Raw genomic sequence first — 12,436 nt, 5'->3', positions numbered from 1 at the left:
CCTCCAGCCTGTGGGACAGGAGCCATGGGAGCACACGCTGTGGAATAGCTGAGGATGATGCAGAGATTGCGGGTCCCTCTTGGTTCCCACAGCATCTGCACAACTGTCCATCTCCAGTTTGGGGTCTACAGCAGCTTGGTGACTAATGTGTGTCCATAGCCTTGGGGCAGCATGGCCTGGAGCTGGCTTTGGGTTCACACACACTGTGCTGCAGGCAGCTGCTCCAGGTCATCTATTTCTGTCCTCTGGGACATGCAGAGGGAGGCAGAGGGCTATTTCTGGCTCTGGTTGCTGACCCACCAAGCCACCGGGGACCAGTCGCTTCCCCAGTAACTCCCTCGTGCCAGGCTCACACTGAGGAGCCAAGCCAAGGCTCCCTGTGCCACCTGCATGGGAGGGCTGCCATGTGCCATGCAGGGCTTGTCACAAGACTGTGACGCTGGCTGTGATCTTTTGATGTGAAGCTGCAGTCAGCTGGCAAGAAGGGATGCTGTCAATAGGTGAACCCCCTGAGGGATGTATATGTCACCCTAGGAATGAGTAACCCACAGACTGAGGTATGCTGGAAAAAAGAGCAGTCATTACCATCCATATGCCACTTTCTGCCTTGTGTCAAAGGCTGCGAGCTCTGTACATGGGCCGCTCCTCTGCTGGCCATGCCATGGGGCAACCCCATCAGTGGGCATCAGGAGTGGTCCTGGAGACCCCAGAGGCTGTGGGACAGGACGGCATTGGCTGGCACCATCACATCTTCCCCACCAGCTTCTATATATGGGCCTGCCCTGTCTGAACCCATCACACTCGGATCTCAAGTGACACGCCGGGGAGGGAGGGGGGTGTCTAATTTTAGCCCCTGAATGGATCTGTGCTGGAGCCCAGCTCTCTGCCCCCGTCAAGGGTACAGCATCATGTTGTGCTGGGAGGATTTTCCGGCGTGGCTCTTTGAATGGCTCCATCACCGGCTCAGGCTGTGGTACAGGTAGGATGCAGCCTTGTGATCTCTCTGCTTCTCCTCCCGCTGCTGGATGCCCTATGCTGGCTTTGGGCTCTGTTGCATCTCCCTCCCCAGTGCCACAGGCACGGCTTGTTGCAGTGTCCTTGTTTGGGCTGTGTTTCATGGCACCTTCATGCCTGATGCTGTGGCAGCAGGAATGCTCTAGAGTGTAAATACCCCACTTTTCAAATGGGCTGTAGGCAAAAGGAGAAGGAACAGGGTAATGGAAGTGCAGGGCTGCTGTGGAGAGAATCCCAAGCTCTCAATGCTGCTGTGCCTGGGAGCAGAGGCAGACCTGAGGGGGGTAGTAGTGGTCTCTCTCAGTGCTGGCTGGGCTGTGCTCCAGCACAGCGGTGCTTGTCCTGCTGATTCTGTCCTTGCCTCCCACTGATTTCAGTTGGAAATGAGTGAGGATGAGGGAATGCAGGGCAAGAACCTGGGGACAAAGTGATAGGGGCTTACATCTGCTGATGGAGGTGTCCCTTCCTCATGCCCTGGTCTCTCTGTCCCCATCCCTCCCTTTCCTGCTGCAGGCATGGATGACTTCGAGTACAGCATCCAGCTGAACGACAGGGACTGGGCTGAGTTCTTCTTGGCGGCAGAGGAGTGCAACCTGGCCCCGGCCTCGCTGGCCACGGCGGAGGAGCAGAGTGACATTGAGCAAGGGGACGGCTCACCGGGCAGCACAGAGGGGCCGATCGCAGCCAGGGTGGGCAGCAGGCCAGGGCCTGGCACGGGCAGCCCTGCCCCACGTGGGGTGACCGGAGACACCTCTCCGGGCTGCAAGGCCGACGGGCACCTCTCGGGCAGCGAGGGCGAAGCGGACCTGGGCTCTGTGGGCAGGACCCTGCGTGCGAGCGGCGAGCCCGGCTGCCCTTCACCGGCTCCGATGCCCAGCGTGCAGGGCAGGCAGCCCCCCTGCCCTCCCGCTGCCAGCCCGGCCGGGGGCACAGCGCAGGACACGGCATGTGAAGCAGCAGCAGCGCAGGCGGAGGAAGGAGCAGGCAGCGGCAGCCCCGCGATGGAGCGTCCCAGCAAGGCGGCTGGAAGCAGTGAGCACGGAGGGGATGCAGGAGGGGCTCCGCCCGCAGTGCCTGCTTCCCCAGGGCGATCCGCAAGGAAGGGTCTTAGCAGCGCTTCCCGCTTGGAACCAGGACCACGGGGACCCCAACGTGAACCTCCCCTGAGTCCGGCGCTGGAGACAGCACCCAAAGCACCCGTGTCCCCAGCACGGGAGGAGGCGAGCGGGGACAGAGCCGGCTCCGAGCGCTGCTCCCCCGCTGGCTCCCCGGAGGTTGTGAGGCCCAAGGTGCCAGCGCAGGCGAGGAAGAGCAGGAGGCAGCGGGGAGCCAGTGCCACCGAGCCGGGGGACAAGGAGCCGGTGGGGGCTGCAGGACAGGGGACTGCGGTGCCCATAAAGGCACCTTTAAGCTCGCCACTGTCCTCGCGGAAGAGTAAAGGGAAGGAGAAGGCAGCCAAGCCGGCCCCGGTGAGGATGGGCAGTGAGGAGGCAGTGGAGAGCAAAAAGCCAGTGCCCAGCGCTGGTGTGGATGAGGGTGATGTGGCTGCAAGCTTGTCCCCAAAGCTGAAGGTGAAGGAGAAGGCAGCCAAGCCGGCTCCTGTGAGGCTGGGGAGCGAGGAAGAAGCAGAGAACAAGCGGCCGGTGCCCAGCCCTGGTGTGGGTGAGGGTGATGTGGCTTTGAGCACCCCATTGAAGCAGAAGGTGAAGGAACCAGCCCCTAAACCAGCTCCCATGAGGCTGGGCAGTGAGGAAGCAGCAGAGAGCAAGCAGCCGGTGCCCAGCCCTGGTGTGGGTGAGGGGGATGCAGCTGTGAGCGCATCCCTGAAGCAGAGGATGAAGGAGCCCCCAGCCAAGCTGGCTCCTGTGAGGCTGGGCAGTGAGGAGGCAGCGGAGAGCCAGCGGCCGGTGCCCAGCCCTGGTGTGGATGAGGGTGGTCCAGCCGTGAGCACTCCCCCAAAGCAGAAGGTGAAGGAGCCGGTGGCACAGCCCCTGGGAAAGGTGAAGGCCACCAAGCAACCAAAGGCAGGGCAGGCTGGGGGCTTGGGTGGACGTGACTCTGTGATCCCCGATGGGGCCGCAGGTGCCAGCAGAGCCACAGCTCCTTCAGGAGGGACATGCCAGGAAAAGCTTCTCCATCCCAAGAGTGTGGTGGCTTTCAGTGGGGATGCTGCAGGCAGAGCTCATGTGGAGCCTGCAGCTGAGGGTCCCAGGGAGCTGGGTCCCCCTTGCTTTGAAGCTGGGACCTTTGCGGGGACAAACACCCTGGACGTGACTTGGCCTGAGATGTATGACTATTTGTTCTGTGACTCCCAAGAGGAAGAAGAAGGAACATGGAATTCAGTGGAGGGGGGAAAAACACTGGAAAGGGAAATCTCCTTACCTGAACTCTATGAGTATTTTTTCAATGAACCAGAAGGAAAGAGGAAAAAAGCCAAGAGTAAAGACAGGAAGCGAAAGAAGTTCAGCAGCTTGGACCACACAGAGCTGCAAAATGAGGATCCTGACTTGGATGCAGTCAATGACTCTGTGATTATCTCAGTCCCTGAGGTGTATGAACACTTCTTTGTGGATGGGCCTGGGAACAGGGCAGGCTGGAGAGGGATTTTCTCCATCACTCCCACCTCGGAGGTGAAGAAAGCTGTGGGGGCTTTGAAGACCCTCCTGCAAAGACATCTTGTCGGACGCCAGGTCCCGGAGCCCCAGGCTCTTGTGCAGAGAGGATCCAGAGAGAATCTGCCACTCGTTCCACTGGGTCCGTTGGGAAGAAGCAAGGCACAGTCTGACTTGGACATGGCCCTTGCACTGAGAGGTAAAGCATTGTTATCCCTGCCCGACAGCCCCATAGGGATGTGCCTTTTCCCTGTGTGGTCCCTTCCCCAGCTCCCAGCCCTGCCCTGCTGCAGCCATCTCTGCTTCAGCCACAGTGGCATTGAGGCCACCATATAAATGGGAGCATTGAGGTGGGCTGGTGTGGCTGATCAAATCACACCCCTGCCATGTTAACCCTGGCATATAGCAGCACTGGGTTGTAGCAGGGATAGTGTGCCTCAAGCCACCACCATCATGGAATCATCGTGGAATGGTTTGTGTTGGAAGGGACCTTAAAACTCATCCAGTTCCAACCAGGGACCCCTTCCACTGGAGCAGCTGCTCCAAACCCCTGTGTCCAACCTGGCCTTGAGCACTGCCAGGGATGGGGCAGCCACAGCTTCTCTGGGCACCCTGTGCCAGCGCCTCAGCACCCTCATAGGGAAGAGCTTTATAATATCTCAGTTTTCCCCTGTGTCAGGTTAAAGCCATCCCCCTTGGCCTGTCACTGCATGCCATTATAAAAAGTCCCTCTCCAGGTTTCTTGTAGGCCCCTTCAGGTATTGGAAACCGTGTAGGTTACCAAGTCCCACTGGACATGCTGTGTCACATTGTCTCTCGTGATGCTTACACTGTCCCTATGCCAAGTGAGTGCTGCTGGCTGGTTTCAGTACTGCAGGAGGCATGGACAGGGAAGCTGGGTATATTCCATGCATACCTTACTTTGCTCCCCACGAGTTCCAGTCCTGGGGCAGAGGTGGGCATGACAGCATGTGTGCAACAGCCTGGCCTGAAGTCTCTGTCCTGGGTGATTCACTTCTTCCCCTGAATGGATATAACTTCCTATGGATCTGATCTATATTTTTATACTCTGGCCAAGGAAAACTTCCTGAAGCATTTAACAGCATTAAATATGGTTGGGTTTATTACAAGGGCAGGTAGAGATGGGGATCCCCCACCCATCCAACTGCCTGCACAACCACATAGCTGTGTCTGATGAGGGCATGGGAGCCAGGGCAGCCAAATCTTTCTGCACCAAAGAACTCATGCCCCTGAGAACCAGCAATGGTTGCTAACCTCAGCAATGGTTGCTGAACTGCTCTCCTGTTAAGGCTGCCAATGGAGCTAATATTGGTGGGGGAAATGGTGTGCACAGAATGGAACATGTCCAAGGCTTCCAGCTGAAAAGGTGAAGGGGACTGTAGAACACATGCTAGCTTGAAAAACAGCCTCCCGAGACCTCAGAGGTCACCTGAACATTGACTGTTACGGGATGCAGGGAAGAGAAACAGGGATAAAGTGAGAACAAGTCTGACCCACTGCCACAGTGTATTTATCTTAAAGCTTATATGATGCTTAGAGGCACAGTGCCTCATAGGTAATATTAAAACCAAACAATGAATGAGTCATCCCAAAGGGTGCCTCAGACTAGAGCTTCCAGCCTGTTTGCACAGAGGCAAATGTCTTTGCCATGGTGCAGCTAATTAATAAGCCAGTTTTAATTAAAAACCTGATCAAATAAACAGAGGAGCTAAAGAACCCCTGTGTCTCCAACTAGACTGGAACTCCAGCAGAGAAAGACATGCAGAGCACTGAGGGCTGTCTCCTGCTGCAGAGAGATGCTGAGCACTGCTGCTTCTTGGTGACACCTGTGTTGTCCTAGAGCTGTGGGACATGGATGAGGACCTTGGGACATGGATGGGGACCTTGCCCAGAGGGTCCCCCCTGCACTGGCAGCCACTGCAGGAATTGTGTTCTCCTAAATCCAGCCCCACTTCCAGGCTGGGAAGATAGGGAGGTGGTGATGCACTCAGAGGTCCTGGAGGCATCATATCCATGGGTTGTGCCTCAGGCCCATGGGTGGCATTAAGTATTTGCCTTGGGTTCTTGAAGTATAAACCTGAGAGGGGTGGAAAATGTGCCCCTCTCCTTAGCAAATGTACCTGAGTCCTAACTAGAAATGTTTGACTTGATCAATGGTGAAATAACATCTTCTGGGAGGGAAAATGTGTGACAAAGATGTATTTCTGGGGCAGCACAAGGGACCCACTGCTACAGAGGGACCAGAGCCTGCTGTGGCAGAGGAAGTGGTGTGAAACCCCAAACCTCCTGCTCTTCTCCTCACAGGGAACCCCCAGGTTCCACTGGCGCTGACCCACAAAGACATGTGCCTCGTCTTCTGTGCCTTTGCATCCTGGGCAGTGAAGACCTCCGACCTGCAGGCTCCGGATGCGTGGAAGACCAGTACGTATGGTGTCCATCCTGGAGGGAGAGGGGTGGGAAGGGCCTCATGGAAGACACGGCAATGAGAAAAGCAGGGATACTAACACACCTAACACTGCCTGTGGGAAAATGCAGTCATTTCCCTACTTTTACAAAGCATCCTGTTAGTTTCTAATACCTTCTAATGCCTATGGAAATGGAAGTCCTGATTCATAGAATCACTTCTCTGGGCACCCTCTCACCACCCTCACAGGGAAGAACTTGTGCCTAAGAGCCCATTTTAGTCCCACCTCTCTTATCTTACTTATTCCCATTGTCCTTTCCCCACACAAAGTGACTGCTGACTTGAACTTAGCTCTAGGACAAGTCTGTGTTCCTAGCTTTAGCCCTGCTCCATCCAGCCTCTGACAGAGACCAATGCCAGTGTATCAGGGCAAGAAAGGCTTCTTAGGCTCCATGCTGGCTAGAAGCTCAATCAGGACCCTGAGTATGCAGGCTTAGACTCCCTCATCTCATCTAGAACAAATGCACGTTGTTCTGAAGTGCTGTAAATGCATCATCTATGTGCTATCCTGATGCACTGAGTCCTGCAGGAGCTCTGTTGCCTCCTCTCCAACCACAGCATTTGAATAACTGGTGGGGCCAGAGGAAGCTTGGGCAACACAGATTAGCTGAGCTGTGGCCCAAGGGGTGAGGGTCACTGGAGGAGTAGGGAGTGGGACAGCAAACACAGCGACCCTGCCCTGGGGCTGGGTCCAAAGCCCCTGCCATGGGGTGTGAGGGTAGGACCAGGGCTTCCTGCTCCTTGTCCAGGGCAGGAATGTTCCCCACTAAGGTCACACAGGAAGCTGACACCCTGAGCTGAGAATAGCTTATTAGCTAAGGTTGCTCAGTGCAGTCATCACAAGGAGCTTTTGGACTGCTCCTCCTTACCTTCTTAGTATTAGACCGTACATGTGGCCTCAGAGAGGGTGAGAAAAGAGGAGTATGGGCCTCGTGCCCTTGGGATTGCATAACCCAATGCACCCAGGCGAGGAGGTGACGTCCTGGCTTACCCTTCTCTTGTGACATTTTGGGTTCCAACAAGCTGAATTTACCTGTTCTAGGTCCCAAAAATCAAACTCATCTAAATTTAAGCCCGGAAGTCCAAACCGAAGCAGAAAATGAAGGAACTATTGTGAATCCCTGGTGACATTTCCTACTTACCTGAGGTTAGGCTCATTAGATGTCCACATGAACCTGTGCGTCTAACCACCATCCATCTCCATCACACACATGGAGTTTAGGTTGTGTTTCTCTTAAAAACAGCTATTTCTTGTGACAGGGTGGTGTGTTCCATGTGCCCAAGCAATAGGATCAGGTGTGGCTGGCCAGGCTATTCAGGGCTGAACACACTGGGAACAAGTACAATGAGGTGGGGAGGAAAAGCAAAAGCAGGAGGGGACTGTAGTTCCTATAGACCAGAGTGAGCCACGTTGCTTGTGATCCTGAAGGCTGGAAAAGCTCTTCAGGTGTGGGAGAAGCACCATCCTCACTCTGGAAATGTGTTGGGCTCTTTTCCAGTGTTCCTGGCAACCTTTGGCACCCTTTCTGCCATCCGCTACTTCCGAAGGCAGGTCAGAGAAGGACGTTCCCAGACCTAGGCTCAGCTCACAGCAACGATGCTTCCCCAGGACAGGAGAGGACCTTTGGAGGCAGAAGCTGGGGACTTTGTTCTTGGGCAAGTGTGAAAAGCCTGGATCCCAGCACCAAGACTTCTCTGGACCCATCCCTAAAGGGGACAGGATGTCACAGGAAGCAGGATCCTTCCAGTGACATCTACAACACGGTAGGCAGTTTGTACCTGTACTGAACAAGAGGAGCCCGGCCTGGGCTGGCTCTGCTCTTTCTTTGCACACTTCTTGCATACTTGTGCTATCTCCTAGGAGTAGTCACAGTGTCTGTTCCAGGGCGCTGCTTGTCCATCCTCCCTGCTGAAGTCACCTGGTGGCAAAGGAAGGCACCGAGGTGGTGGATGGAGGAGAGAGCAAAAGAAAGGAGGAAAGTGCTTTGTTCTGATGAAGGAGCTGGGTTATCTGTGAAGGAGGAGAGAGCTTTGGGGAAGAGCTATCCCTATCCAAACATGGTGCTTTGCTAAGCATGTGCTGGCTGTGTGTGGGTAAAGGGGGATGGAGAGGCTGCTCACTTGGCAAGGACCAGGTCCCCCATGACCGGGTTGGCTCAGGGCAGGAGGACTCATCCTCTTGGACTGCACTCAAAGAAGTCATGCTCACTCTAACTGCTCAGCAGGCTGAGATAGGGTTTCTGTTGCATGTGGCCCTGCTGAGCCGGAGCCGTGGATGTGGGTGAGGAGCTCCTGCTGCAAGGACACATCTCACTGTTGTAGGCAGGGAATGGGCAGGGATCCTGCAGCCAGAGCCAGGGGAAGGGCTCTGTAGGAGCTGTGCAGGATGCAAAGGGGCTGCAGGGGTGGCAGGGAAAGGGGCTGAGCTCAGGGAAGCCTCTGGAAGAGCCCTCATAAGGACAGGAGCATGTTGGAGGGGAGGAGAAGGTACGTGCACATGTTTGGCTCTGACAATCACCACATGAAGGGTCTAGATACATGACTTGGTCCCTCCACTGCCTTCCATCCTAGAGACATAAAGGTGGATGGGAGGAGATGCAAAGGGAGGATGTGCCGTGGCTGAGTGTGTAACCCTGTGGGGTTGGAGAGGGCTGGAATGACCCAGGATGGAAGATGGGGTGAAAAAGGACAAGGAAGTGGTTCGGTTTCTTCCCTGTCCCTAGTGCCTTCCTGACCACTCAAGGGCATTACTCATGATGGCTTTTCTTCACTCCCAAGTCTGATAACAGCATGAATGTGAGATTTGTTAAGCACTTAGGGACCAGATCCACAAAGATATGGGGGGGAGGCTGTCTGGAATACCTGTGTGGATCTGCCTATGGGCTTTGTAGGAGCACTGTGGCAATGTTTGTCTTATGAAGCCAGAGAGGGGAGGTTTAGCTCTTTCCTTGCAATGCAGAGTGCCATGCAATTTTAATGTGTGTAGGGCTGTATTGAAGATGATGTATTATTGCTGATAAGAGAGCACACTGTACAATTGTACAGAGAGATATGTAGCAGTAAATAGCAAGAGAGAGATGTACATGGACTATATATGTATATGGACTATAATATATAGATGTATATGACCATATATAGATGTATATGGACTATAGTAGCTGTATAGGCAGTAAAAGGAGTTTGGTGGAGGAAGAGAACAGATAAAATGTGCTGGAAGCTTCTAATAAAGATCTATCTCATTTAATACTCTTGTGTGCATTCCTGTGTCTATATTGTTTGTGTGTGAAACTGCTGAACGAGTGCTGAGTTTTAAAGAACAAGAAATCAATCCATTATGTGATGTTGATGCTAAACTGTAGGAGTTGTGCTGGTTGAGGACAGGGTATGCAGGGAGATGGGCTGCTTCTCTTCTCTGGCTCAGGCCCCATGCCTGCCCCTCTAAGACACATCCTGGCAGTTGCCTGTCATTAACAGCCTGCTCTAGAGAGCCCTTTGCTCTCTCCTGTCTCAAAAGCACTCAGGACTCGAGCTCTTGCTGCCTCCTCCAGGGCTCCTTGGACACATCAGTGAGCACAAGTCAATGCACAGCAGCAGCTCCTGGGTTTGGTCCATTGATGCTCACTGCTTCTGCCCTCCCCAATCCCTGAGGATGCAGCTGAGCTCTGCATGAGCAGCATCCCAGAACGCCTGGCCCTGCAGCCTCAGGCACAGCAAACCTCACTCTGAGCAGGAGCAGGCAGAGGGGAGGCTGAAGCATTCACATATGCTGTGTTCCTGTTTATCCAGCCATAAGCCATTAAGCACTCCCCACGTTCTCAGTGGCAGCCTTGGCATGGCGGGTGGGAAATGGGGGAACAGCTGGAGGAATCAGGCAATTCCATTAGGCTGCGTTTCCCAAAGCAGGGAAAGGTCAGAGGAGGGCAGCAGGCAGGGAAGGGGGCTCTGGGCCTGCCAGCTCCTCTCTCAAGGGGCTATTCCTGTCCAATTCCTCATGCAGAGTGAAGTTCCCAGGGTAAGGGACAGAGCTAAATCCCAAATGGTCCCTGCTGACTGCTGGCTTTGGTTCTTTCAGATTGTGTGGGGTTTTGTCACACCAATCTGGAGGAAATGAGGTTTTCCCTTCACCTTGCAGGTGCAGGAACAGTTGGTTTCCCTCCCAGACATGTACAGCACACCCAGGCACAGTGCTGGCAGCTAAGAAATGATTGTGCTGAAAGTCACTGCATTTAATGGTGAATTCAACGGCTGGGAAAGCTATTCTGGTCTGTCCCAGTGTCCCAGTGACTGTAAAGCTGGCCTGAAGATCTCCCTGGAACCGGGAGGGGTTCTGGCCATAAACCATTGTGTTGAATACACTTCTGGTGACATTAACCCCTCTAGGGGCTGGGGCAGGGCTCTGTTCTGGGATGTGGGCTGTCTGTGTGTACCCAGTCAGCCTGATCTTTCCCAGGCCATGCCCTTGCTTTGGGACCTCATTTTCCCTTGGGAAGAGGCTTTGTTCCCAGCTGCTCCTCACAAACCAAAGTGCTGGTTCAGCTTGGTTCTTGGTCTTCTTCCTCTGGGAGGAATGAGGAAGCTCAGTGAATTGAGGCTGGGCTGCAGAGACTCGGAGTGAATGTATAGCTGCTAAATCACTGCTGAAGCAGTGTCCTCTCCTGCCACCATTGCTTAAAGGCTCTGGGCATGGTTTATGCAGGTGACCAGCTTGTTCTGCTCCTTGCAGACAGCCAGGTTACAGCCAGAGACTACCATCAGTCTTCCTGAGCTGCACAGGAGTGGCACTGATGGGAGGCTGCAGGAAAGCTGGTTTGGGTGCATGTCTGATACGATCCCAAAAGGAACCAGACCTAGATGTTGCAAGAAGCAGGAATGGCAGGTAATGCCCTGCACTCCCAACATCCCATAGGTAAGCCATACACAGTCAAAACACTGCATTTGGGGTGGGAAAAGGGTCAGGCTGTCCCTGCCCACCTTTACCTGGGAAAGGGACACACGTGTCACCAAGGGACACAGGATACATCTCCCTCTCTCAATGCCCCTATCCCAGTGCTCAGAACCTCATGCTAAGTTTCTTCCCAGAAGAGTTCCGTACTCATGTCATGCTGTAGGCAACGTGAGATGCCTGTCACCTCTACCAGCCAGTGCCCTTTGCCTTTCTGTGATAACTGGTGTCTTATCCTTTACAGCTCAGGCTTGGAGATGTAAATGTGATTTGGCACCTCCCCCTGCTAACCCTTACTGAAGGTACCAGAGGATCCATCAGGTTAGAGGTGCATTTCACGCTCCTTTGATCTCCCCTGGAAGAAGTGGGTGAGATGAATATTTCAGAAGATGGATGTTTTCAGCTCACCACAGAAGCAAAAGGAAACGTTGAAGGATCTGGTTGGTGTCAGGAGCTGGAGCTCTGGGAGTGTCTGCAGTGCTCAGCCAAGCACCAGTGTCTCTGGTGTCCTCCAAGAGAACCTGCTTGGGCCTGCCTGTAATTTCAATGCTTGGTTTATTCTCTGACCTTTTAAGCTCTCTGCTCTCCTCCGTTGGGAGGTCATCGTGTATCTCACCCTGCAGGGAGGAGCCAGGAGCTCCCCATCTATTGCAATAGCAGCCACCACAATAGAAATGACCTTTTCCGTGCATCCTTGCTGTTCTCCCTTCACCAAAGAGTGTCAGGGGTGAGGTGGGCCCTGTGCCATCGCACCCGCTCCTTGCCTTGCACGTAGCTCCCACATCTGACCCCTTGCCTTGCCAAGCAGATGAAAAAGTCAGGCAGGTGCACGCTCGAGATGTGCCTCCGTATTTCATCCTGGGATATGCTATGTGCCACCCGGCTCCTGGAGCCCTCGTTCTGCCAGAGCAGCTCCTTCTGCCTGTAATAAAACCAGAGCAAAGCATCCCGTGGTGATCTCTGAGTCATGGCCACCTCCTCCCTACACTTCAGAGGGGTTTTAGGGTGCTGTGCCAGAGCCAGGAGTGCCAGCACAGGGCAGAGCAGAGTGACCTGAGGATCCCTCTGATGTGGGACTGGCAGGAACACGGCTGGGGTGTGAGAGCAGGACATGTTCTGGTGGATTCCCCCACCCACAGGGCAGAGAGGGAGTTGCTCAGATCCTGCCCATCCTCAGTGTGCTCCAGGCTCTGTTGGGGTTCCCAAGCAGGAAGCAGGTTTGAGCAGCAGGTCCTTCTCTTACAGCGAGCCCACAGGAACAGACACGTTCATCCCAAATGCTCCCCAAGGAATCCCTAAAGCTCAAGTGTCTTTGTAAATACAATTACAAGATCCAGTGCAGCAATGAGTGAGAGCTGCCCTGGTCTCTTCTCCAACCTCCTG

The 12,436-nt window shown here is 54.3% G+C and overlaps 1 protein-coding gene across 1 annotated transcript; it reads left to right on the top strand.

Moving 5' to 3' along the window:
* The first annotated feature begins 1,529 nt into the window (after positions 1–1,529).
* On the top strand, positions 1,530–7,690 carry PERM1 (PPARGC1 and ESRR induced regulator, muscle 1). The gene is made up of 4 exons (XM_034068414.1): positions 1,530–2,569; positions 2,963–3,825; positions 5,952–6,068; positions 7,611–7,690. Exons 1-4 carry the CDS (start codon positions 1,530–1,532, stop codon positions 7,688–7,690), a joined length of 2,100 nt encoding a protein of 699 aa, XP_033924305.1.
* Positions 7,691–12,436: the final 4,746 nt, after the last annotated feature.

The sequence above is a fragment of the Melopsittacus undulatus genome, chromosome 12 (genome assembly GCF_012275295.1).
Source record: "Melopsittacus undulatus isolate bMelUnd1 chromosome 12, bMelUnd1.mat.Z, whole genome shotgun sequence".
NCBI classification, from domain to species: domain Eukaryota; kingdom Metazoa; phylum Chordata; class Aves; order Psittaciformes; family Psittaculidae; genus Melopsittacus; species Melopsittacus undulatus.
The sequence above is the reverse complement of the archived record's forward strand: the minus strand, read 5'-3'. Positions and strand labels throughout refer to the sequence as shown.